We start from the raw sequence: 26,720 nt of genomic DNA, 5'->3' as shown, positions 1-26,720 counted from the left end.
AAATTTCTTAAAAAGGATAAAAGTACTATTAATTTTATAATTTAAAATAGTTAGGAGATAAAAACAGATCATATTATGATGAAATATAATATTGAGATAAGATTTCTTTAAAAAATATTACTATTTATTTTATAATTTAAAAAATAAATTTAAGTGATTAAATCAATTTGCATAATAATTTAAATTCTAAAAAAATGATAAATAATCAAATTTGTTCCTAAAAGTGTGAAATGCTAGTAAATTAATCTCTAAAAGATGAGAAACTTTAAATTTAGTCACTAAATGTGTAAAAAGTGCAACAAAATAGTCCTCAAAATAATTTAATAACAAATTAGTTCCTAAATTTTACAACTTAATGTTAATTTGGCCATTAAAAATATAATTTATTATTAAATTGATTCTTAAAAGTTATAATTTAATGAAAAAATGATCTTATACATTTAATAACATGACTAATTAAACATATTTTTTACATATTTAATAACTAATTTTGTATTTTTCATCTTTAAAGAATTAATTTATCATCATGCCATCACACTTTTGAAGACGAATTTAGTTACGTAGTCTTACAAATATAATCAGTTTTAAACCATATTTCTTTATTTAATAAAATAATAAAATTTCTATAAAATAAATAAATAATATTAGTATATAAATTTTTTAAATTGAAAAAGAAATCAGGGAGGGCCAAGGCCTCCCTCACAGACTAACGTAGATCCTCCCCTGATTACAATAATCGTGTGTTTGAAACACATTAGCAACAAGGAAAAATGTGGAAACAATCTTTATTAGCTTTAGAGTAAAGATGAATGAATATCTATTCCGACAAGGACCCCAAAGATAAGTCCAAAAAGATAAAGTGATTAAAACTTAAATTTTATGTCCATAAAAAAATACGTGTGTTAAGTTTTATAAAACAAAAAGACGAAATTTATTAGAAAAAAAAAACATAACACAAGTTTTAAAAAAAACTTAAAATATTTCTCTTAAAATTTACTTTACACGTCACTTATCATTGGGTCATATATAAAAAATATTTTCTATTTAACAAATTTTATTTTCTCATAGTATCTTCAATGAGAATTATTGAGCATTACGAGTTCTTGAACTTAAAAGAATGTATATAATAATTTCACCATTAGAGAGAAAAGCAATCACTCTTAACAATTCTTAAGAATTGTAAAACACTCATTGTAAGTTCTAAAAAGTTGTACCATTGGAGAGAAAGCTTGTCAAGGTTCTTAAATCCCATGCAACCAAATTGTAGTGTCTAAAAAAAGAGTTAAGCACTGCTGGAGATGCTTATGATAAATAAATTCCAAATGCACAGTTTTGCAACCACAACAAGTACCAAAATCACATAAAGTAACGAACATATTCAAAGGGGGTCTCATCCAAAAGGAGGATATGGCGGCCTGGAGTTACCATAGTAATTTGTTCCGTTGTTTCCAGACCAAGCCATAGGATTAGCAGGTCTAAAGTAGTTTTCCGGGAAAACAAACTGCGAGGCGCCGGGCATAGGCATAAATACACGCTGGTATTGAGGAGGACGAGGAGGAGGCGGAGGAGGCAGAGGAGGAGGAGGAGGAGGTGGAGGAGGCAGAGGAGGAGGAGGAGGAGGCGGAGGAGGAGGAGGAGGAGGAAGAGGAGCGAACCGAGGGTAAGTTACACTTGTCCGAGGACGTTTGCTGATGTTACCCCACTGATTATTAATGGGGAGGCTTACTCCCACATGACGTTTCTTTTCTTCAGGTTTGTGCACGGTTACTGTCACTGCTTCTCCACCACACGTCTTTTCCTCAACTTCGGAGGAAGGTCCTGATGTTAAACGAACAACATTTTCCTTCTGCTTCTCTAGATCAACAATGCGATCATTAATCTCTTTAACTAGATCCTGATGAGATTCTAGGTTGTTCTCTGAAATGCATTCTAGAACAGTTCGCAGGCCAACAATTTCTTCGTCTCTGACCTTAATCTGAATATAAGTTTAACGTAGTAAAGTATGTAAAAAAAAAAAAGATTGTAAGTTTGAAATTAACAACTAATATTTTTCGATAAAAAAAATAATTACTATGCTACAACTACATGAAGACTGATAATTTAATGAAATGGAATTTGTATTGGGAAAAAATAACCTTTTGTTCGACGGACTCTTTCATGCAAGCAAATCTATTGGTGACTGACTTTACTTTCGCCACATGTTGTCGCAAGAGATCAACTGGTTGGATCTTGTCAGCCAACTTATATGCACAAATGAATCTAACAGCCTCTATGTGTTGCTGCTTCATAATAAGATTCCGAACAAAATCTGCAAGACAAAGGTAATTTCACTTCATCAAATCAATTCACAAAAGTCCTTTGGAATTAAAGTCCATTCAAGACGACTACAGTTTGCAAGAAAATATGGATTCAATTTCCCTCAAACAGCTAACACTTTAATCTGACTATATGTGTAGTATGTTTCCTGTACAATGTGTTGCCTTATCAATGTAATATAAAAAAATACCAAAAAAAACAACATAAAATAGCTATGGTGATTAAATAAGACATACCAAAGATTTTATCCACAAAACCAAGAGTCCGAAACAGCTCTACAGCTTGCTTGTGCTGAGCAGCAGATTCCAACTGCTTGAAAAGCTCATCTTTTCTAAAATAAGAAACCAATCCATAAGCAGATAGTAACAATAGAAAGCCCAGAATTGTCAAAGAGTTTTCAGCACTTTCTCTTATGTTCGCTTTCAAAGCAAATGCTATCTTCAGCGCCTCCTCTCTTACACGGGGTTTGACCCGTGGTGAGATTCTCATCAATTGTTCCAACAGTAAGATGTGGCTCTCATCAATGATAATAGCACCTTCACTTCCCTGTTTCTCTGAAGCAATAGGGACCAGTATGATATCCAAAACAAGTTTTGCTGGATCTGATGATGTATGGAGATTAACCGACTCATTTATGTGCTTAATACTGGGAAAATGCAAATTTCTTCCATCAATGGTGGGACTCGATTGATTATCTGTGTAAGATAAAACTATGAAAGCATCAGAAAATAAATTCGATCATAGTGCATGGGTGACAGAAAGAAAGCCACTCTATACTAATATTTAGAAGCAATATATCATCATAGTGCTACAATCACTAGAAATTGAAATGAGAGGATAATATGAATAAGTGAAAGAATATTCTCAGAAAAGGACAGATCATGAACATTAAAACAGAACAATGTAACACATGACTCTGGTAGAATAAATGCCGGACCTACTCCTTTTCTCTTTTCAGGGATAAATGTATCAGAGCTAGTAACAAATTAGACAGATATATACTATTGCATCATAAAGTTAATTTTACCTGAATGAGGGCCATTTGGCATTAGATAGCTATAAAAGTATTTAGGATGATGTTCATCAATACGTGGTGCAATAATAGTATAATACACATTAAAATATAAGATAATTCCATATGGACAGAGTATGCATCATTATTTAGCATTTTGGCATGTGAACAACGATTGGCAAGACACTTTTGTGTTTGAACACTTGGCCAATAGATATGAATCAAATGATCACTATCATGAATGATGTTCTAAATTCTAAATTCTAATATGAAGACAAATACAAATGCAAAATAGCTTTTGCAATGGCTAGTATGCTGCAAATAATTTCTAGCAGAAAAAAATAATGAAAAGAAGTTTCTAACTCAATAAACTGAAAGACATGATATATGTATCAGATACATACATAAGGCTTGTAAGGATTGAATTCAATCAAAAAAAAGAAGTAACAATTTTTTTTTTTTTGTCTTCATTGTATACTACTCAAATCTCTAGAGAGAAAACAGGTAATTTAAAGGTGCTTTTTGTATTGCTAACTAGTTAGAGATTACATTTCTTGTTTCTTCCCTTTGATCTTAAAGATCAAGTGCCCCAATGGTTTGTCAAGAAATTGAATCAATATTGTACCGCAAACACCATGCACCATTTGGAAATATTTGAAAAACAAAACTACATTAATCTATAATAAGCCACTTGATGAAAGGATGCCGAGAGATTCTAAAAAATATATAATTCTAGTCAGTTCAACAACATATTGCTACAAGATATTTATCTATCTACTAGGAAAAAAGCAACCAAGAAGAAAAAAGGATAGAATTCTCCGACCATGAACACGTGGCATGGCTGGACAGATTTAATATATATAGAGAGAGAGATAAGAAAATTATGGAGATCTATCAGTTTGATTGAGATATAATACATTGACCTGACTACGGAGGTAATATACATATCTGGTGAATAAAAATATCAATATGATTAAGTAGTATATACAAATGTGGGATCCATATTAATTTTTTAAAATTTTTCACAAAAATCACTGTTATAATGAATCAACCAAACACAGAGTAAAGGAAACAGTTGAGGTGAAAATTGTTTCGACAAAGTAGAGAGAGTTTGATATTGTAGGGTAATTATATCTAGAAGGTGTAGGGTAATTGTTACCTGAAGGTTCTTTAATTTTACCAATGGCTTGCAGAGTTTGATATTGTAGGGCAATTATATCTAGAAGCCTCTGAAGCTCAATTGCATCGAAAGATGAACCAATCTCATAAGTAGCAACAAACTTAAAAAAGTCCAGAACCTCTAAACAATCCTTATCACCCGCAACTAAGTTTGCCTTCCAGTCAGTTGCCAATTTGATTGCTTCTTGTTTAACACGAATCCCAATTACCGGCGAAGATTTCTTCAATTCATCCATTAAAAGATTACATATTCTCCTTGAGATACTTGCATCATATTCAATAAGTCCTTGCCTTGAATGAGAAGTGTAAAAACCTTTTATTGTATCTAGCACCAGCTTAGTAGGGTTAGCAAATGTTTGGAGAGCATCAGAGACTTGACTACACATCAACTCGTACTTTTCCAGAAGATTAATGAACAAAGGTAAATTCTTGCTATTATCTGCACCTGTAAAATTTTGTTGGTTAAAGAGACTTGCACTGTTGGCATTTGTGAAATGTTGTTGGTCATTAGACTTCTGTTTCGACAGTTTTTCCTCTTCAAATGATTTTCTTGATGATTCACATTGATTCTTTTTGAACTCTAGATCCTTCATTTGTTCTTGAATTTTTTTCTCTATTGACTCGAGCTCCTTGAGTAGCACTTTACACCGTGCTTCTTTTGACTCAAGCTCCTTCACTAGTCCTTCATATTGGTTCTTTTTGGACTCAAGATCCACCATTTGTCCTTCAATTTGCTTCTCCTTTGAATTGAGCTCAATCACACTTTTTACATATTGCCTCTCATGTGAAACAAGTTCTTTTACTCTTTTTTCATATTGCTTCGCATTTGACTCAACCTCTTTCATTCTTGTTTCACACTGCTTCTCATTTGACTCAAGCTCTTTCATTCTTGTTTCATATTGTTTCTCTCTAGAACCAAGCTCCCTGACTTTTCTTTCATACAACTTCTCATTTAACTTAAGCTCTTTCACTCTTCCTTCATATTGCTTCTGTTTTGATTGGAGTTCCTTTACTTGGCGTTCATAATGCTTCTGTTTTGATTCAAGCTCCTTCGCTTGACCTTCAAATTGCTTCTGTTTAGACTCAGACTCATATGGCTGGCGAAGTAGTTGCTTAATTCTGGCACGCATGGACTTGATGGTGGTTTCAGTGGCTTGTTCATTAATCAAGCTCCGCGTCACGACGTCAAGCTCTTCCTTTTTGGTCTTAAGGTCATCGTTGAGTTGAGCAACTTTGTTTTTGAGAGCCATGCCTTCGTCCAAAACCTGCTGAAACTCGGCGTCCTTGGCCCTCAACTCTTGCTCGCGCTCTCTGATCATGTCCGCGATCAAAGAGCGGTGCGCCTCCTTCTCGGCGAGTTCACGGTCACTATCCTGAATGCCCCTCTGTTTTTGCTGGTAAACCTCATCGCTCTCGGTGATCATGCGGCGCACGGTGTCGAGTTTCCACTCACAATCGGTGATCCTCCTCTGTACTGACTCCAACTCTCTGTTCCGTTCTTCGACTTTCCTCGTCACCACGTCGTATTCCCTCTCTTTGGCGTCAATTTCGCGGCCGAATTGGCGTTTGATGGAGACGAGTTTCTTCTCCTTCTCCTCAATGCAACGCTCCAGGGACTGCAGTCTCTGCTCGCTGCTACTCTCCATGGCAATGCCTTCACGTTTTTTTCCCGCTCAAACAATCTTTTTCACTGCATCAAGGGGAAAATGGATAAGGAGGAGCAGTTAAAAACGGATGTGTTTGCTCTCTGCATTCAAGAACAAACTGCATGTATGCAAAAACAAAAAGAAAGGCATGTACGGATAAAGAAAACAAAGAAACCTTTTTCATTCAATTTTAATTATTATCTTTTAAAAAAATTGTTTTATCAAGTGTATTTTTTTATCCCTAAAAATAGACAATATAATAACTCATGCATCACGCTCAACCAAATGAACTACACTACCTTAACTTTATCATGTGTCTAAAACTATCTATCTATAAATAAATAAGTCAAACCCTAGATTATTGAAATCTCTTGAAATCAGGAAAGACTATTTTATTTGGCTGCACAATTATCAACTTCTCATCTAATGCTCATGATAAATATTTAGCTTATTCTATTCATCACAAAAATTATATGTTAATATTTTTTTTATTAATCTCTATTTTATGTTCAAATGTTTGTAGTTTGGGCAAATCAAAATCACACAACAACAATGAGAAAATTACCTGGTTTTGTGAGCAACTGAAAGAGATTGATAGCGATTGGGAACGATGGACAGAAAGCAATTGACAAATGAGACTGGGAATTGGAGTTCATGATACCGAAATTATGTGAATGAGGAAAGGAATTACGGTTTGTAAATGAAGAATATAGCAATGGTTTGTGATATTTGTAAATGGGAAAGGAGTTATGGTTTGTGAAATTTATGAATAAGGAATGTGATTTAGGGTTTGCTGTATTGGGATTTTTGTGAATGGGGAAGGCAATTAGGGTTTGTGATATCCAGATTTTGTGAATAGGGAATGAAATTAGAGTTTGTGATATTGATATTGTGTGAAAGATAAAGGGAATTAGGATTTGCGATAACAAGATTTTGTGAACAAATACGATGAATTAGGGTTTGTGATATCAGGATTATGTGTAAGGTGAAAGGAATTAGGGGGAATGGTAATGTGATTTTGTGACTGATGAAAGGAACGAAGGTTTGTGTTGTAAGTTTGTGATGACGATCTAAGGATTACAACAAAGTAATTTGACGAGAAGGGAGTTGTGATAAAATTAGTATGACCTTTGGAGTAAAAGCATGACGAGCTATTGTTACTATATAGGCGACTAGAAGATGTGACTATGAGTTCAGATTTTGGTTTTTATATCTAAAAATCCATAAGCAAATGGGTATAAGATTGACAAAAAGTCAACTCATTAAATTAAAATTTTAAATACACAAAAGGAAAATGCTAAAAGATATAAAACGGTTTTCGTCAAAACAACACCAACAGTGTGTTTTGTCATATTCCATTTTTTATTTATTTTATTTTTCAATTAATATTTGTTTTAAAAAAGTTCGGCCACCCAATATTACCATTCATGCAATTATGTTTCATACAAAATAGTAGCACTTTAAACAAAAATGTGGTTTCGAACAAAAAGTAAACCCATTAAATCCAAATTTTAAAAGGATTTAGGTTGGACCAATTATGGATTGGTGTGGTATAGTTGGATTTGTTGCACATTTTTTTATTTGACAAGATTAAACAAAGTGAGTTGACTTGTTTTATCAATTTCTAATTTGTAATACCTTATTAAAGACTTGATTTAGTTTTTAAAAGTTTCAAAACTTGAAAATGGAAAATTATTTTTCAAAGAGACCTTTATTAATATAAGTTTTTTTTAAGACTTTTCAATATTTTACTTCAAAGTAAATAAATAATTTTTTAAAAAATTATGAAAGAAATTACTTTCTATATATTGTTAATTATTTTTTTGGCAAGAATGCTTCAAGTGGGATCGGAACAAGCTTAAAGAAGTACTTAAATTGGGTGTATTTATCCCCAAGACCTAGACTTCGAAGAATTCGTCAGGATCTCTCCTAGTTTAGGTCCAACCCAAAAAACATTTTAGCACACATACTCTATTTATAAATTATACAAAACACTTGACTGTTCTCAAAATAATTTTATGTCGTTGCACTTGTCAAAATATTTTAATTAGATATTTTAATTTATAAATTTTAGGATTTTATATATCAAACAATTTTTTGTACTCAGACCAAATATTGGTCAATTGCCATTTAAATTAGCCGTGTAATTTGTAGTTTGAAAGGTATTTAACCCGACTTAATTTCATACTCCATTTTGATAAGATGAAGCTGAACAAATCAATTTATTGGTTATATTTATATCTTTCAATTTATGGTTTGCTTCAAGTATATTTTCCAATAAATTTCTTTTGAGGTTTTGAAATCATCCATTTCATTTTTGTCTTTTTTAATAAAGTGTTTTAGGTGCACATAATTAAATAATCAAATTTATGTTAACATGCTAAAAAAACTTAATTGTTTACCCATTGTGTTAAATCTTGCTAGTAATTATATTCGGCCTAAAATTTATGCAACCATTGAAGAGTTGGTTAAAAAAAGAAAAAAAAAAACTAGAAAGAATGTTTATAATATAATCCATTGTATTGTAAGAAAAGGATGAAAGAAAAGGAGAAATTTTCGGGTACCCGACCCAGACAAGTCAAACCGTGCCCACAGACACGGGAAGTTGTCTCCTTCTCTTTCTCTTAAGCCCTAAAACCCTATACCCACATTAGTTCAACTCGCCACTTAGCGGAAACCTCTACAAACATTGCCTCCAAGGTGCGCGCTACGTATACTATTGTTTCCTCAACTTTGTTTCCTCGGTAATTCAACGTTTTTCTTTCTTTCTTGTTTATTTGCACATAGTTTAGGGTTTTTGAAGCTTTTTTGCTAGTGGAAGGACCCAACATTTGGGTCACAGATTCAGACTAGGTTCCCTCGCATAACTAACTGAAATTTATCGATATTAAAATTCCTTGCGTGTTTAGTTACGATGATGATCTTATTGTGTGCAATATCTGATACTTGTGTGTGCTTCATGCTGGCTAAATCTGTATTATATAATAATACCCTTTGATGCTTAATGGAGCTTTATTAATGGCTGGCAGATGAATTTTAACAACGTGAATGCTCCAAAGGTTCCTGGTGGCGGAGTCGCTGCTTTGCTTAAAGTTGGCATTATTGGTGGGCTTGTTGTATATGGGGCTGCAAACAGCTTGTACAATGTTGAGGGAGGTCATCGAGCCATTGTCTTCAATCGTGTTGTCGGTGTCAAAGATAAGGTTATTCCATTGTCCATGACTGTTGAATGAATGATTTTTTTAATGTAATGCAACTTGCAACGCCTTTTGCATCAACTTTAGTTGAAGTCTGTATGTACTCAAATGGAAGTATTATGTTCCAAAGTTTAGGTACGGTGTCAACATTGGAAATGAACTTAGAAGCTCTTGCTTGTCTTTTCAAAGTTTTTGTAATAACCTCCTCCTCTAGGGTCATTTCAATTCAAGGAAAATATATACACCTGGGACTGATCTAGCTAGCTAAATATTTATATTAAGTTCCAATTAATGTTGTTTTCAGGTCAGTGATGTAAGTATTTGGCTAAGTTGGTCCTCAGGCATAAGTTTTCCTAGATTTAAGTAGCCCTGCTTCTATGAAGACTTGTTATCTTTTGCAAACAAGATAATTCTTCTCCCAAATTAAGCATAAACTTTTGTTGAAACCCTCTGATTTAGTCATATTCTGTGTTTAGGTTTTCATGTCAATCACAGACACTTATAATATAAAAGGGTTTCAGCCTTATGGTTGACTAACAATCTAGCTATTAAGCACAAGTTAAAGATACGGTGTCTAAAACTGTGCACTCTTAAGGTCTTCATATTTTGACAGTTAAACAGTTAGCGTGTGTTTAATCTATTTTGAAGAAATAATAATTTTTTTTGTCTTTCTTGGAAATGTTTTTGAAAAAAAGAGTGATTATTTTCCCAAACTAATCACTTCCCAAGCCCACAGCTAGAGACCTATATTGACTAGTAATCTTATTGCAATTATATCAATATAGTATGCCTTTTGAATGCAGGTCTATCCTGAAGGGACACATATTATGATTCCTTGGTTCGAGAGGCCTGTGATCTACGATGTACGTGCACGCCCTCATTTAGTAGAGAGTACATCAGGGAGCCGTGATCTCCAAATGGTAAGTCTTTTTGTTTGTCCTATTTCTTTTCTTATTCTTAAGACCTGATATTGCAGTATGCTTGAATTTGTGGCTGCAAGGAGTCAAACAGGTTATTCATTTTCCTTTTTCTATTCAATTTTTGCTATAGCAACATGCCTTTTTGCTTTGAAGCTGGATTACCTACCCTCACCTTGCCCTTTCCTGCCTAAAAGAAAAAATATGGGGGTAAGGAGAAAGTAGGGTTCCATCCCAATTCTTGAATTTTCTCCACCTTTTCTTTTAATCCATTGCAGCTGCAGTACTGGTGCTCATTTCTAGCATAAGCATAGTTCTATGGTCTGATTATATGTAAATTATGGCTCCTTCCAATATAAGCTGTTGAGTGTTAACATTAAATAAGAGCTTATGTATCTTGTATTATTCATTGCTCTCATCCTTACCATTTCCTCATTTTCTTAATTTGTGTTTGAAAGCTCTGAGGTTGTTCATATATTTCAATCATTTTCCCCTTCCATGTTTTTCGCTTTGCTTAGTTCCATTGTATTTGAACTATTACAATCTATGACCATGATATTCTAGATTTATGATAGAAGAGTTACTACCAATTTATCAGGATCATGTAAAGATAGTCAGAGCTTGCTTTATTGGTGTATGGATAGTTGTTTCAGTTCTTCTATCTCCATATTTTTTTTTTGACACAGCCTACAATTTGTACTACAATTTCCATTTATTATGATGTTTGGTGTAGGTGAAAATTGGACTTAGAGTCCTTACCCGCCCTGTTCCTGACCAGTTACCAACAGTTTATCGAACCCTGGGTGAGAATTATAATGAAAGGGTCCTGCCTTCTATTATACACGAAACTCTCAAAGCTGTAGTTGCACAGTATAATGCCAGTCAGCTCATTACTCAGAGAGAGGTAAATATTTACCAGATTCTTCCCCATCTTCTGTACAGCTAGTAACTGGGCTAATTGTATGCATGCTCTGTAATTCTCAGCTGGAGTTTGTATCATAATCTTAGGAATCTAGTAAATTCACTTTTGGATGAGTATTAAAAGTGAAATTATAGCCTTATAAGTGGGACTGATTGTTTCTAGAACATACTGTTTAACAGAATGTTAGTCGAGAAATAAGGAAGATATTGACTCAGAGGGCCTCCCAGTTTAACATTGCTTTGGATGATGTGTCAATCACAAGTTTGACGTTTGGGAAGGAATTTACAGCTGCTATTGAAGCCAAGCAAGTTGCTGCTCAAGAAGCTGAGAGGGCTAAATTTGTTGTAGAAAAAGCTGAACAAGACAAAAGAAGTGCTGTTATTAGAGCTCAGGTAAAAATAGTTGTCCCATTTTTACATTTAAGAGGATTCTTAATATTTCTACAACTGGCTACCATACTTTTTATTATTTCTGAATTGCTACCAAGCCATGCAAATTAAATAAAAAAAGAAAATTGACATCGTGAATGTTACTAATAACTAGTTTAGAACTTCATCAACACCAAGAAATATTAATGAATTTTCTTCTACTCTTTGCTTCCCTGCCCTCTTGAATGGCCCTCTGGTGGTGATGCATGGATGGGCTATCAGTGAAGGACATCAAATTTCCTTTTTAGTGGTTCCTTTTTTTCTACAAAAGAATACAGAGGGCTATTTTTCAACTCTATTGTTTATATATATATATATATAACCTGTTCCTTCCCTTCTTTTTGACAAACAGGGTGAAGCCAAGAGTGCCCAGTTGATTGGTGAAGCTATTGCCAATAATCCTGCGTTTATCACCTTAAGGAAAATTGAAGCGGCAAGGGAAATCGCTCACACAATTTCAAATTCTGCCAACAAGGTTTACTTGAATTCAGATGATCTCTTGCTGAATCTTCAGGAGTTAAATTTGGAGCCCAGTGGGAAGAGATAGTTGTGAGGCTGAATTTACTTAATTACTTAAACCTCTTTTTCCCAGTATCATTCATTTTCACCTGCATGTGCGTTTTATCAACTGTTCAACTATGAGATTCAGCGTCACACAAACTGATAGTCATTATCATTAAATGGAGCACGTGAGATAAGGGAGGTTCAATCCGGGTTTATCCATTTTCAGTGGTTCTGAATTCTGATCTTGAATAATGAATAGTGGCTAACTTTGTCGGATGTCAAGGATTGGATTTGATATTGATTTGTTGAGGCTCAATTATGTTCCACTGTTGACTTGATTTGTTGACTTTATATACCTCGATAAGTTGCATACTTGCCCTAATTGCGGTGCTATATACCCTGTTAAAAAATAAAATTATCCTAAATTAAAGTATCAAGGGTGTAAGTGTGTAACTTATGTCAATTACTTATGGCACAAATGATGAGAACGAACCAATACATTTCAAGGAAAACCAAGAAATATCAGAGTGTTTACTTGTTCTTTTCATTGATAAGTAAGAACATTGTTCTACCACCTTTTTCTCCCAAGCCATACATAGTTCCTGGCAATCAGATTCAAAGTTAGCCTCATGAAGAAGCAAGTCTTTGGCTACTTGTTGAATACTCCACCTCAGTCCTCAGGGCCAGTCATGCTGCAACTTTTGGTTGGTATTCTTGAGGCATGTCTCGTTGCACCAGCCAACACTTCACACTTCCCCCGCACTGTCTCTAAAAATTACGCCCATACCAACATCTTTTCCTTCCTTCACTGAAGCGTCAAAATTAGCTTTAGCCTTTAGGGCCTGTTCGTTTGAGGGAAAGAGAGTTGAAATGCATAGTAAAATGAGATGTGATTTACATTTTACTTTAATTTAAAATTTTTATTTCAATTTACTTTGCAGAACGGATTCTTAATCTCATTCGGTCTTGGTGGTTTGCTTGCATGTTGCATACGTGTGTTTCTCTATTTTTTCATGTCCAATTCTGTATTTACCCAAAAGTTACTATCCGTATGTTAGGAAATGCAGTGGGGACATGAAAAACCATTTCTAGCCTGAAGCAGTATATAACACTTCTACGTATTTTAGCTATTGGGTGGGATGTGGAGAGAGAACATTGATCCATGCTCCAAAATCTCTTAAAACTTTGTTTGGAGTTTTCAAGTGAGTATCACTTGTATACATAAATCATTTTTTTTAAAAGAACTTGAGCACTTCATAAATATCCAATTCTTGTAATCTAATACCACAAAAAAAAAACTAAACGGGGCCACCAATAAGAGAAAGTTGAGGATTTGAAATGTGAGTAAAATAAATGGATGAAAATGAACTTTTAGATAACGTGTAAAAAAGATAAAGAAATGTGATTATGAAGAAATAAGAGGAATTTGAGAAAATTAGTTGTGTTAAAAAAATTCATATTAGTCATGTTTATATACATGTAAATTTACTATCCAACTGTTACAACTTTTATTGTTCAAATGTTTTCTCATGATACCAAATATTTTAAACGTTACCACTTGGGTTGCTGCTAGTAATTTTTTTTTTCTTTTAATTACAAAAGCCTTGATTGATATGAATATATTAAGTTCTTCCTCAAACAGTAATAACTTAGAATTTCTAAATTTTACATTTAATCTATTTTTTAAAAGTAAAATAATTAAATTATTTACTTTTTAATTCATCAACAAAATCTCCTTTCTTCCGTTTCTTGTTTCTCTCCAACGAAAACCTTTTATGCTGGTATGTGTTTTTTATCCAGTTATTATTTTTGCACTTATACTTTATTTGAAGCATTAATTAAGAAAGAAATAAGGAGAGAGAAAAAATATAATAAAAGTGTAAAAAATAGTCTTGTAAATCATTGATTCGTTGTTCGTGAGTCTGGCCCGCTAAAACCAAAAGGAACACCGGGTTAACCATTCTTGATGTAGAAAAGTGAACGGCAGCTGGGAAGCTAAACGACGGCGTGGAGTGATGATATTGGAGGAGATGTTCTTCTGCAGCAGCAGTAGCAGTAGCCAGCAGCTTCAACCATTTGAAAATCCTTCTTCCAATCTACTCCTTCTCTCTGGCCCTCCTTCTTCGTATTTCCTCTCTCTGAAAATTGAATATGACATGACTTGTTTCAATTCTTAATGATCCAATTTTACGTTATACAGTGGGAAGACTTCTCTTCTTTTCCAATTTGCATTCAATGTAGCACTGCACTCCGACTCAAATAACAAAGTCATCTTCATTTGCAACCGCCATAGGTTGGATTCCAAACCCCCTTTTCTTTCTCAGGTAGCTATCTCTCTTCTCTCCCTCTTTAACATCCATTTCTCAAAACTTCATTTCGTGTTGTTTTTCTGAATTTCAGGGTATTGACCCCTCTTCTCATGTATTCCACCGTATACAGATGAAGTATCTCCCTCCCATAACATAACCCGTGTATTGTATTGTATCATTCACTACAAATATATATGCCATCATCCATCCATCTCTCACACTCAAATTCGTTCGCTCTTTGTTTTGTTTGAGGTAGGTACGTGAATGATGATGAAGACATTCGCAAGTACTTTGCTGCTTTCCACCTGTATGATACATTGCCTGCAGCTGTTCTTATTGATGATTTCGGAGATTTCTTTGACAACAAGTAATTTTGCTCTTTCCCATCAACCCTTTCTTTTCTATGGCTTATCTCTTGATTTTGATTTCCGTTCGATCTGAAAATGAAAAGGATCTGCCAACAACGATATTCTAATCCCCGCGGACGAGACATGGCCATGGTCAAGACGCTAGCCTTATGCCACAATGCAATTACTTTTGCAAAGTAAGTATCCATTGCTGTTGATGTTATTGACTTGAGAATATGAATGATAATTAATTGGCTTCATTTCATTTCTAAATTCTGTGGCAGTCAAAAAGGATCTTGCAAGGTTCTCTTGTCAGATACTCATACCCACCAGAGAGACTCCCCAAGGTTTCACTTCATCTATAAGAAATGGATACAAACAACTTTTACTATTAAAGGTTACCTTAGCTACCTCCCTCTCATATCTGGCCTTCTAAAACAATTATTAATTAAATGTGTTTTTTCTTGAATGAATGATATTTCATAGTATCCGGTGTTGCAGAGGGGGATGTATCTGGATCATTTATTCTCAAAGATAGGAGCCATTCACCAACTGATCACACAGCTACGATTAAAGCAGCAGCAAAGTACTCCATAGCTCTTCAATATCTGGTTTTTCATGGACTTGTCGAAGAAGATCAATTACAATATATCCAGAACTGATTGATACATGTAACTGTGACATATATTCTCTTGTTCCATTTAACAATAGACTGAACTCCGATGCCCAGCACTAGTGTCAAATCTTGGGTTATGTGACATCGGTTAATTATCAAGTGTAGAACAACCTGACCAGGTATCCCTGCTGCTGAGTGTATGTGTATCTACTACTTGTATACTTTTAACAAAAAATATTTGTGGATACTCAAATTTATTTGATATCTAGCAAGATAAATGAGAATAATAGATGATATGATGTGATAGAGAGGGAAAAAAAGTTATAAGTATTAACGAGGTGCTTAGCGAGAAATAATGTTCATGTATTGCAACTCTTCTTTAAAGCATCCTAGGGCAAAATGCAAAACTTCAAAGAAGATTATTGGCCATCAGAACCAGATTATGGTAACAGAAATGCTTTGGTTAAAGTCAGCTTTAGAGTAGTCTTTTTTACTTTTTTTAAATAGAAGATCTGTTTCATTTCATTGATAATTTGAGAAACAATACATGATGGGATATGATCAAAGACATGAGAGCTAGCATAAAATTGTGAAGCCCTAACTAAACTATGAGCTGCATGATTGGTTTGCCTCTTATCCAAACTCACACTAGAGTTTGAGACATTAGATAATTCTGCTCTACATCTTATAAGTATTACATGGAAATCTGAGCAGCCATTTAGTTATCAACAACAGTTTCGCAATCCAATTCAAAAGCCACGTTTTGAAAAGGATGCTCCTTCATCCAGACTATTGCTTCGTGAAAAAGCACTGGCTTCAGCAATCGGAAGAGATGGAATCCCTTGGCTTTAAGGAAATTACCAAACTCATAACCAGCGCACAGACCAACACCAAAGGAATGAATGTCTTCAAAAGTGGAAGTGCGTTGGGATGCCAAGGACTAGGAGTAAGTTATTGCAGGGACAGTTACAATTCCTTTCCATAATCTGTCATTATGTTTGGATAAACTTTTCTAAAAACATTTTTAGGAAAAGAAAATGAAAACAAAATAAAATGAGTTTTTCTATAAGCTAAAATAAATTCTGCATTAGTTAATCATTAACTAATTTGTAAATATCTTCTCATCTTTTAAAAAAATTATATGATAGAATTTTTTCAAATTAATTAAGAACTAATTAATGAAGAATTCATTTTAACTTCTGAAGAAGTTCATCTTATTTTTTTTTTTCTTCTCTTAAAAATTCTTCTAAAGAAACTTGTCTAAACTGGCCCATTGCAATTCTTCCGTGTACACCAAAGAACAAGAGCAACGCGGTTCTTTCCATAAGCTTTAGAGTACTCTTAAGCAACTAATTTTTTTCATTTAAAAATACTTGTTATACTATTATATTTGTATTTCTAAGGTAGTAGATATTTTTTTTATTTTAGTTACTTAAAATCAGTTTTAAAGACTAATAATAACAAAACCCGTAAAAATCCTACCACATCCCCTCCCGCATCAAAATATCACGTCTCTCCAAATTGATAATTTGCCAGTCAAAACGGCAACGGTGCAGAGGCTACGACAATACAATAGAGTGGAAAATGTAATCAATCAACCTATAGAGTGAGTTAGCGAAATAATTATATGCATTTTCTATCTCTGGTCGATGCAAGGGCAACAGATATACTCTCTTAATTCCATATCACACGAGACAAAGGGCTTGATAATCGAATACAAATAGTTTAGGCCAAAAGCATCTACAAGTCTAGAAAGAAAATGTTACATTTCAAAAACAAAACTAGATCTCCTCTATGAAGAATTTGGTTGAATCAATAACATGACCAAGTTGATAAAACGGGATCAAACACGGACAAAACAGCATCCAGTTCATACTTCATAGTGAACTTAAAAGAAAACATATTTTCACAATAATTGGAGATGTGCAAATTATCCATTTCCTTTGCTTCTTGTGAACCCTGGTGTCGATTTGCTCTGGAATTCTCACATAAGGTTTTCTGGTTAAAGTCTCTCCTCTTAAGCAGCAATAGTAGTCAACTGGTCATAGGTATCCTCCGTCCGCTGTATCTCTCCTAGGTATTCTTGCCAGTCTCTTTTTATTGACTTGCCCCATCATCTGATACATAATTAAAGCAACTAGATCGTTAGGACTTTCACCAAAGGAAGTAAATCGCCTCAAAGACACAAATGCAAACTTGACTACTTAATTCAGCTTAACAAGTTATTTAACCTCAAGATAAAAACTGCTCTTCTATTCCAATCCAAGCCCAATCTTGTTGATTACATATGTAGGTTTAAAATTATCATGCTGACATAAAGGAATTGAAGACAATAAAAACAGACAAGTGGAGTCAGTCATAGAAAAACATAAGTTTTTGTTTTTGGAAGAATAAATAAATAAATGAATATATATATATATATATATATATATATATGTACGTATGTATATATCCTACACAAATAATTGGATGGAAAGTTGAATCCCAGATTATGTACAATGTGGGATCAATGTTAGTACCAAATAGTATACCATGAAGTTGCATCCTAATGGTTACTAACTGTTGTCGGTTCATTTTCCATAACCCTTTCAGGTAATTTCCCTTTGCCACCTCTCTCACCCCTTCTATTTCACAGTTCACACATGTTTATTAGATTTCCCTTTGTGTTTAAACTGTGTTCCATAAATGCATCGCAACTGCAATTGCAGCTGTATCAACCACATGTATCCACAATTTTCTGCAATATTAAGGTTCACAATTAACTGCAACAGCAACCACAAAAATGGGTGTCTATCAAATACAGCCCCTCCCAACATAGCCAAAGTAGAAATCAGGAAACAGCACATGGATTGGATCAAACAATTGCAGACAACACAGAGCAGTTCATAACCCTTAACCCTCCCCGTGTATGTGTGCTAAACAAATTCCCCTGCTTTAGGCTTATTAAACACGTCTCACATAGGTTAAGGACCTTCTCCTAAGAACAAAGTAATCAATGGCATACATATAGTAGCACAGAGTGGCATATAACAGTGTAGTGGATCAAGTATCAGTCAGCAGCCGCAAATTCCCTCAAACTGTACTGGACTTTTGCAATTTGTGCCTGTAAGTAATTACTATAACCGAAGGTTCCTAGTAGATATTCATACTTTGACAGAGAGTCATTATGCATCCTTAATTCTTGGTAAACACTGGCAAGGAAAAAGTCCTTCATCCAATGACTATTGAGATTCAGACTATTCAAGATATCAACCTTTTTGCACAAGGATTGCAGCTTGGTCCAGGCATTCCAGTTCCAAGGGTAGTAATTCACAGATTCTACAAGAACTGTACATGCGAGGTTCTCGTTGCCTTTCTGTTTGAGCACAAGACCATATAAATACAAACAAAAAGGATCAACTTTGCCATTCTTGCGAATTGTTGACAACTCTCTCTCCAAAGAAACTAGTTCGTGATTGATAGCATCACTCTTACCCAGAGGCCCCCCAAGTTCTATCGTCTCTTCCTCTTTTTGCTTTTCTCCAGCCTATAGAAATTAAAAAAATATCGGAAAATATTAACATGTAACAATGTAACATGTATTTTTTTTTTTTTTTGTTGCACTAGAGTGAAAAGTGACAAGTAATGCAGCAACATATATCGCGATCAACAATCTCTCTCTATCTCTGTCTCTTGACAGACAAGTAATTGCCCTAATTAAAAGATAACCATCAATGATAACTCATAAAACAGACACATACTCCCAAGTGAATGAACAATCAAATTCTCCATAGTATATACCACATTACATACCAATGACGGGGAAAAGAACATTCAACTCAAGAATGCATCAAAATTCTCAAAAGTCCAAGTTTCACTACTACCACAAACACGCAAAATCCCACAAATGAAAATCCACATTCAATCCAAAGCAGGGAACATAAAATAAAACCACTGTACTGACCAGACAGAGAGCATAACAGCGCAAGAACACTGATTTCCTTCCTGTTTGTTCGCACGAAGAACATGAGCAGCTGTCTTATACTCACGGCAACCGAAATAGGACTTTGCCAGAGGTAAAAATCACCATCTACAAGTTCATCCTTCTCCATCACATTCACAGGTGTGGCGTCATACAAAACACCCACGACCGGGGTGATCACCGCAGCAGTCTCATGAGTCCTAGACTTGCGGCAAATTCTCGAACTCCCACGCTGGAACCTCGTATTCGAAGGAGTGAACTTGGCAGGGTCTTCCTCAATACCCACCAACTGTTCTGCTGCCCTGAAAAAAAACACATTTTCGTCAGAATCAAACGACCCATTTGCGGAAATCACACAGTAAAGCAAAGGGCAATTGCAAAATACAAACTTAAATAAAGCTCGGTTGAAACCCCCAAATTTTTCGAATTAGAGTGTACCATTTAGAAGCAGAGTAGAGGCATCGATCGCTGAGTTGGCGGATGGCAATGCGAAGTTCGGTTCTGCAACTGTCTTTGGAACCCATTGCCTTCTTCGCTTCCAATTGCTCTCTCCACTCTCCAAATGCCTTTCCCGCTCTCCTATTTCATTCCCTTCTACTGTATTTTCTCTTTTCCTTTTGAACGCAGCCAGCCATGTTTCTATCCGTTGGAGAAAAATAAAAGGAAATTTTAAAGTTTTGTTAAACTATATTAAATAAATTAAAATATCTTTGATAAATTTATAATCATTGTAAGTGTATAATAACAAATTTATTCATTTATTTACTATAACTATTCTTAAATATTTACTGAATATTTTTTTTATCGTCCAACTTTTATGGTATATCAAATTATTATTTTTCATAAATAATAGTTATTATTATTTCAAAGATTAAAAAAATACATAATTTAATATGAGAAAAAAATATAATCATCTTCGATCTTAACTCGTTACCTATGATAAGTAAGTTTATTAAATTTTAAAATAATTATTTTAAAATAATGATATCTAATTAAGAGGGTGTTATAAAAATTTAGAAAACTAAATTAAGATCAAATATTTTTTTGAAAAATTATATTGTTAATTTAGACTTTTTAAAAAATAAATATAAATATATACTTATTTTATTTCATCTCACTTTTTATATTATTATTTTTTTCCATCACATTTATCAATTATCTCTTTTTTTCTCCTTCATTATTTATTTTTGACTTAAATATAACTTTGATATTTTATTTTGTTAAATTTGTAAATTTAGTTCTCTGTTTTAAAAATAGAAATATTTATTTCCTTATTATTTTTTAAAATAGAATTTTGGTTCATTCATGAATTTTGCGTACATTTATTTTTAATATTTTAATTAATTAAATCATTTCTTAATAGCACCTTAAATAAATATGTTAGATCTAATATTCAGCTACACTAAAATATAAAAAAATGTACCTAAAATTAAAAAATGAACAAAAATAAGAATATTAGAATATAGGTAACCAACATGAGTTTTTTATCCCAAAAATACCAAAAAAAAATTAAAAAGTTACACAAATAATACAAGTTCCAAATTATCTATCAAAAGTGATACAAATCATTATTGCCAATGAAAATCCGGTGCCCCTAATCCGATTTCTCACTGTCCAGCTTTAATTTTTTTTGCTACACAATATGTCACAAACCAATTTCTCAATGTGCCATTTTTTTTGTTTTATGAATTTATTTTTTTAATTCTATATTTATTTATTGTATTTTTTAAATAGTTGTTTTCTTTTTTTGAGTTTTTTATTTTAATTTGCAGATTTATGATTTAATTTACTCTTAAAATATATTAGTTATAGGAATTAGTTAAATTCTTTAAACTTTTCATGGAGGTGACTTTCTGGGCCATGTTTTCAATGTTTATGATATTTTATCAGTCGAATAATAATTTAGTCTAATCAATTTCATGTATATAAATCGCATGACACAAGTTTTACGTGTTGAATTTATATAAAAAAAAATAATTGACTTAATGAATTCTTTTAATTATTTAACCAGAGTTATTTTTTTGTTCTATTTGATGTTAACTTAATATCTTTTTTAGTTGAATTAAAGCTGTGGGTTAACTACAAATTTTATAAACAATAAATTAATTTTTATTTTTTATAGAAAGATTTAAATATTTTTTATAAAAAATATGCAAATCCACTCTAAAAAATATTGAAATAAAAAAAATAAAGGCACGTTGAAAACAAATGTAGAAAAAAATAGAATTATAAAAAATGAAATGAAAAAAAAATGGCAGGTTGAGAGATCGGTGCATGGAAACTGATTTCTCAACATTGAAAGAAAAAATAATTTTGATTGTACATTGAGAAATTGGTTTAGAAATGATCGATTTCTGTTAGAAATAATTATTTATATTATTTTTGTAAACATTTTAACACACATATTATTTATGTAATTTTTTTTAGGATTAAAAAATCTCAAATATCTCTAGTCTCTATTTTAAAATAAAAAATCAAAATTATTTATCAAATAAAATGGAAGGAATAAAATTATATTTAATTCCTATGATCCTATCCCTATCTCTCTATCCACCTCGTTTATCATAACCCGATTTTTTGAAGTCAGGGCAAGTATATTATATGTGTACATACCGATCTCTTTGCCATATAATTATTCCGTCCGCCGTTTTCAACAAACATTTGTCTACTTGTATGTTGGGTTTAATAGCTATATTCATCTCCAAAAAGTATAGTACGATGATAAGTTGATGTTTAAAACATAAAAAAAAAATATAAATTTAATCATTAAAAGTATAAAAAAATAAGATAAATTACTCTTATATTTAATTTATGAAATCATTTTATCATTAAATTATAATATTTGGAAACCAATTTGATAATGATTAATTTGACATTAAATTATTTGTAGAATTTTGTCATATTTTTAACATATTAAAAACCTAAATTTAAATTTATTATTTTTTAAGAATTAATTTTGTCAATATTTTATACTTTCAAGAATGAATTTAAATATTTATGATTTCTTGATTTTCTTGTTTTCAATGTAAATACATTTTTAGTGACGTAATATGGGAATTATTTTGAAAAATTCCAATAGCAATACAATATTTATTAAATTTTAAAATATATCAAAATAGTAATTAAGAATAACAATTTGTTGGAATTATTTTAATATAATAATGATTTCATTATAAATTAAATAATTTAATCCACAACTTCAACACACTCATGGATATCTTTCACATCAAGTTAATTCAAACTTAGAATTTAACATATCATCAAATTAATACCTCATCAATCAACATCTCATGTTACAATGAATTACTACTATTTAAGTAATGTCTTAAACTTAATTTAGCCCAAACTAGATTTAAGACATTATTGCTTAAATAATAGTAATTCAATAACATTAGTATTAACTTCCCCTACCTACCAAGGGGAAATTAAAATGTTTTTATCTAACTATAAGTAGTTTTATCATGAAGCGGATAACTATTATGTCATAGCCTATCAACAAAGTTCAACATCTAGGTACACTTATTTCTATTAATCTTATACACAACTTATTCTGACTAGAGTGTTAGAGTTCTTATATATAACCTCCCTTCACCTTTTATTTATTTATTTAATTAAACCTCTCCTCACCTTTCTGATTAAGAATCAATGCATTGGAGTATTCTACCAAGGTCTACCTAAACCAGAGACCAAATAAGAGGCATGTGGGATACATGTGAATAGAGATGGAAATGAGCCGAACCGCTTGTCAAGAGTCTTTGGCTCGGCTTATTTAAGGTTCGACTCGGCTTGGCTTATTTACTATAAAGGTCAAGTTCAAGCTTTTTTAGATAAAAAGGCCAAAGTCAAACTATAAAAAAAACTTGTTAAGCTTGACAAGCCGGCTTGTTTAAATAATAATAATAATAACTATTATCTATATCATTTTTATGACATCATGAATGACAGGAGAAAATGACATAAAGTGCTTGGAGAGTTCACTTGTATATGGAAAATTTTCAAAAAGAAAAAGACTCAAGTTAAAAGGATAATGCAACCATATTAATATTTCCAAAGAAAAGAATGCTTTGTAAAGATATTTTTAGACAATTTAAATATTTTTATTTGGCTATATTAGTATAAATCATCTATAATCCATATATTTTTTTATATTATGCTCTCTTTTTTCACTTTCTTTTGATATACTTTATGTTTTAACAACTTGAATTCAATATGATTTTGTTTATCAATTATTTTTGGATTTGTACATTACTTATACGAAATTTTATAAGTTTCTTTTTTTTAGTTAGTATTTCATTAGGTTTTAAAACAATTAATTGATCAAATATGTCTTTAATCAGACTTTTAAATAAGCTCTTAGGCCAAATCAAATTTTTATGTAAATCAAATTGAACCTTTAAAAAAAGCTTATGACAGGTAATGAACCAAACTCAAACTTTGCATATTCAACTCAAGTCAAGCTCAAACTCACTAAAGCTTGGCTTGACTTGGCTCATTTCTACCTCTATATGTGAAGATTCTCCCACACTATATCGAAATATCTTCATTAATAAATTAAGTAAGAATCATACAAATAGATTATATAACACATAATATTTTAAGAGCTTAAATATTTTTTTAGTTCTTGTAATTTTTTTTTTATTTTTTTCTTGTAATTTTTATTTTTATTTTCAATCCTTATAAATTATATTTATTCTATTTTTCGTCCTTATAATATCTTGAATAATATTTTTTTCATTGTTTAAAGTGTTATTTAAAATGCTTTAAGGACTATAAAAAAATAAATATAATTTAAAATGATTAAAAATTAAAAAATCTAATTTTACAGGAGAAAAAAAAGTTAAATTATAAAAACTAAAAATATATTTAAATATATTTTAAGGGTATGTTATATTTAGAAATACAAGTGAATGAAAAGACCATAAACAAAAGAAAAAGAAAGGAAATCAAAGAAATAGAAAGTAAAATAATTTCTAACTGTTTTATAGGAAAGAAAGATGAAAGTTAATACTTTTTATTTTTTTTTTTTGTAAAAATTAAAAGAAAATAAATAAACAAGTACTATGTAAAAATTAAAATGACATAACCAAGAATTTTTTAAGATATAAGTATCAATTAAGGGAATGGTTTTTTAAGCGTGTGAAAATGCTTTTTTTGTTCATATAATTAACTATAGATCACCGTATGCTTAAAGGGTGAGAGCTACTTACTGGTTGATTAATGTTATACACTAATATATTTTAAGCATCTAATTGATATAATAATACCTTTCTTTTGTTTTTATTTAATTTTTTTCCACATCAAATATTTATTACATCTATTTTTTTTTTCATTCATAGATTAGTGCATGGAGTGTCTAAGAAATATTTTTCTTATTAATTTCTCGTGGCACACCTATATTAAAATATATATAAAGAAAGCGTGTTAAAAAAATATATGTTTAATTGTTGATTTGCTTCCTATAGTTTTATCATTTGTATCTTTTAGTCCTTATAGTTTTAAAATGGTTTTTTTAGTCTATATGATTTATATTTTAATTTTCTCTTAGTCCCTATAATTTGAAAGTGATTGTTTTAGTTCTTACCATTTGCATTTTAATTTTATTTTAGTCCCTATAGTTTGAAAGTGATATTTTTAGTTCTTATACTTTATATTTTAATTTTCTTTTAATCCTTACCATCACAATATGAATAATATTATCAATTACAATTAATTATAAAAAATTAACAAATAATTCGTAATTAGTTTATCGAAAAATAATTTGTAATAAAAAAATAGTTGATAATTTATAACTAATTTGTAGTTTATTATTTTTATATATTTTTTACAGTAAAGACTAAAAGGTAGTTAAAATATAAATAATATGAACTAAAAAAATCACTTTTAATATATAAAAACTAAAAGAAAATTAAAATACAAATTTAAACTAAAAAAGTCACTTTTAAATTATAAAAAATAAAAAATTTAAAATATAAATTATAAGAATTAAAAAAATTATTTTTAAATTAAAAGATATGAAATATAAAAAAACTATAGAGATAAAATAAGTAATAGATTGATTGATAATACAAAACGGACCCTCTTAAATATTCTGTTGGCTTACTTTTCTAGTTTCTAGCTGGAAAAAGTTGCACGAGGACAAAGTTGAGGGTTGGTTAAGTTTGGCATCATAGTTTGGTGGTTGACACTTGGGAGAATGAGTTTGTGACACGTGGATATAAAGACGACTCATCAATTTGAAGGAATATTTTTGTTCATGAGAAAAAATACGGATTGGCACGTGTTAGATATTGGTGTGTAGGTTCTGATTAGAAGAAACATAAGTTTTTCAAATGAGAAAACACAGGCTTTTCACTTACTAAATTTGTAGCATTATTTCACTAGAATCGAGAAAAAAAGATTGTAAAAATAGAAATGGAAAACAATCACGCTGTAAAATTTCTATAGATGTTTGATAAGTATCAATAATAACACAGTCGACTTCGAATTTAATGATGGCTAAAAATTTGTAACCCTTAAAATTACATGAAGAAAAATATAATACTTCATAACTTCCGAAGAATATAATACTTCATAAGTAGACAATTTGTTATTATAACCATTCTTATATGATGATTGTAAAACAATACAGTACTATTTAACTAGGTTCTATGAACAAACCATACAATTTTCTGCTCTGCTCGTACTGTGTTCATCATGGATACCTGTCTTCTTTTTTTTTTTTTTGCATTCTCAGATACCCGTCTAATACCATGCATCATGATTCCAACGCTAAAACAAAACCATTGGACTAAGTTTAAAAATAAGATCAATATATATGTTCCACTCAAGATATATTACACACATGACACTTTCTCAATTCTCGTCACCGAATTAAATTTATGAGTCTAAAATTAAAACACAAATATTCAAGATATGTTACACACTTCTCATCACCGAATTAAAACAAATTGTGATAAAATATGGTTGAAAGATAATGACAGTAAAATAAAAATAGATCATGATTGAATTAGATAAACTTCAATATCTGTCAAGTATGACATTCCCACACAGTCTATTAAAAATTATAAAATGATGGTATCAAAATCACACCAGAGATCAATTTTTTAAAAAAATTTATAAGATATTATTTAGATTTAAAGAATATTATTATATCTCTAGAATGATATTTAGATTTAGTCATTTATATATATTTTTTATAAATTAAAGATTTTTTTTAAGATTAAGATACTAGATTTATAAATAGATATTCTTTATATAAGAATAATCATTCACTTGATCACTCATCATTTTAGATGAGAAAGGGATCCATCATGTCAAGGGAAGATTCACAAATTTTTCTAAAAACACTTGTAACAAAGTTGAATAA

At 31.5% G+C, this 26,720-nt stretch overlaps 4 protein-coding genes across 7 annotated transcripts; 2 read left to right on the top strand and 2 right to left on the bottom strand.

Moving 5' to 3' along the window:
* Positions 1 to 1,197: 1,197 nt before the first annotated feature.
* Positions 1,198 to 7,310, bottom strand: LOC114375752. Its single transcript, XM_028333599.1, has 5 exons — positions 6,719 to 7,310; positions 4,488 to 6,197; positions 2,553 to 3,011; positions 2,136 to 2,308; positions 1,198 to 1,975 (listed from the first exon to the last, which is right to left on the bottom strand). The coding sequence occupies exons 2-5, from the start codon at positions 6,151 to 6,153 to the stop codon at positions 1,391 to 1,393; spliced, it is 2,883 nt and encodes a 960-aa protein (XP_028189400.1). The 5' UTR covers positions 6,154 to 6,197; positions 6,719 to 7,310; the 3' UTR covers positions 1,198 to 1,390.
* A 1,395-nt stretch (positions 7,311 to 8,705) lies between these two features.
* Positions 8,706 to 12,474, top strand: LOC114377435 (prohibitin-1, mitochondrial-like). Of its 2 annotated transcripts, none has more exons than XM_028335934.1 (6): positions 8,706 to 8,853; positions 9,183 to 9,356; positions 10,154 to 10,270; positions 11,001 to 11,171; positions 11,369 to 11,581; positions 11,970 to 12,474. In XM_028335934.1, exons 2-6 carry the CDS (start codon positions 9,183 to 9,185, stop codon positions 12,162 to 12,164), a joined length of 870 nt encoding a protein of 289 aa, XP_028191735.1. In that variant the 5' UTR covers positions 8,706 to 8,853; the 3' UTR covers positions 12,165 to 12,474. The 2 variants fall into 2 exon arrangements, with proteins under 2 accessions (XP_028191735.1, XP_028191734.1); XM_028335933.1 differs by having other exon boundaries at positions 8,719 to 8,897.
* A 1,546-nt stretch (positions 12,475 to 14,020) lies between these two features.
* On the top strand, positions 14,021 to 15,699 carry LOC114374800. Of its 2 annotated transcripts, none has more exons than XM_028332493.1 (7): positions 14,021 to 14,246; positions 14,322 to 14,445; positions 14,522 to 14,565; positions 14,687 to 14,797; positions 14,882 to 14,974; positions 15,062 to 15,174; positions 15,264 to 15,699. In XM_028332493.1, exons 1-7 carry the CDS (start codon positions 14,137 to 14,139, stop codon positions 15,437 to 15,439), a joined length of 771 nt encoding a protein of 256 aa, XP_028188294.1. In that variant the 5' UTR covers positions 14,021 to 14,136; the 3' UTR covers positions 15,440 to 15,699. The 2 variants fall into 2 exon arrangements, with proteins under 2 accessions (XP_028188294.1, XP_028188295.1); XM_028332494.1 differs by having other exon boundaries at positions 14,023 to 14,246; positions 15,279 to 15,699.
* A 1,335-nt stretch (positions 15,700 to 17,034) lies between these two features.
* LOC114375684 (anaphase-promoting complex subunit 8-like) lies at positions 17,035 to 19,976 on the bottom strand. 2 transcript variants are annotated; one of them, XM_028333535.1, is made up of 3 exons: positions 19,793 to 19,976; positions 19,337 to 19,656; positions 17,035 to 17,510 (listed from the first exon to the last, which is right to left on the bottom strand). In XM_028333535.1, exons 1-3 carry the CDS (start codon positions 19,876 to 19,878, stop codon positions 17,491 to 17,493), a joined length of 426 nt encoding a protein of 141 aa, XP_028189336.1. In that variant the 5' UTR covers positions 19,879 to 19,976; the 3' UTR covers positions 17,035 to 17,490. The 2 variants fall into 2 exon arrangements, with proteins under 2 accessions (XP_028189336.1, XP_028189335.1); XM_028333534.1 differs by lacking the exon at positions 17,035 to 17,510 and adding an exon at positions 17,810 to 18,919.
* Between the last annotated feature and the right edge of the window lie 6,744 nt (positions 19,977 to 26,720).

This window comes from Glycine soja, chromosome 11 (genome assembly GCF_004193775.1).
Source record: "Glycine soja cultivar W05 chromosome 11, ASM419377v2, whole genome shotgun sequence".
Classification (NCBI taxonomy): Eukaryota; Viridiplantae; Streptophyta; class Magnoliopsida; order Fabales; family Fabaceae; genus Glycine; species Glycine soja.
Note: the sequence above shows the minus strand (reverse complement) of the source record. Positions and strands in the feature narration are given on the sequence as shown.

Excerpts from the sequence above, each read along its gene's own strand:
- LOC114375752 (XM_028333599.1), bottom strand. The coding sequence starts at position 6,153 with ATGGAGAGTAGCAGCGAGCAGAGACTGCAGTCCCTGGAGCGTTGCATT. Across the intron at positions 2,309-2,552 it reads TTTTGTGGATAAAATCTTTG|ATTTTGTTCGGAATCTTATT; the intron begins GTATGTCTTATT and ends TTTGTCTTGCAG. Across the intron at positions 1,976-2,135 it reads AAGAGTCCGTCGAACAAAAG|ATTAAGGTCAGAGACGAAGA; the intron begins GTTATTTTTTCC and ends ACTTATATTCAG.
- LOC114374800 (XM_028332493.1), top strand. The coding sequence starts at position 14,137 with ATGATATTGGAGGAGATGTTCTTCTGCAGCAGCAGTAGCAGTAGCCAG. Across the intron at positions 14,566-14,686 it reads TTCCACCGTATACAGATGAA|GTACGTGAATGATGATGAAG; the intron begins GTATCTCCCTCC and ends TGTTTGAGGTAG. Across the intron at positions 14,798-14,881 it reads GGAGATTTCTTTGACAACAA|GATCTGCCAACAACGATATT; the intron begins GTAATTTTGCTC and ends GAAAATGAAAAG.
- LOC114377435 (XM_028335934.1), top strand. The coding sequence starts at position 9,183 with ATGAATTTTAACAACGTGAATGCTCCAAAGGTTCCTGGTGGCGGAGTC. Across the intron at positions 9,357-10,153 it reads TTGTCGGTGTCAAAGATAAG|GTCTATCCTGAAGGGACACA; the intron begins GTTATTCCATTG and ends TTTTGAATGCAG. Across the intron at positions 11,172-11,368 it reads AGCTCATTACTCAGAGAGAG|AATGTTAGTCGAGAAATAAG; the intron begins GTAAATATTTAC and ends ACTGTTTAACAG.
- LOC114375684 (XM_028333534.1), bottom strand. The coding sequence starts at position 19,878 with ATGGGTTCCAAAGACAGTTGCAGAACCGAACTTCGCATTGCCATCCGC. Across the intron at positions 19,657-19,792 it reads CTCTACTCTGCTTCTAAATG|GGCAGCAGAACAGTTGGTGG; the intron begins GTACACTCTAAT and ends GTTTTTTTTCAG. Across the intron at positions 18,920-19,336 it reads GCTGTTATGCTCTCTGTCTG|GCTGGAGAAAAGCAAAAAGA; the intron begins GTCAGTACAGTG and ends TAATTTCTATAG.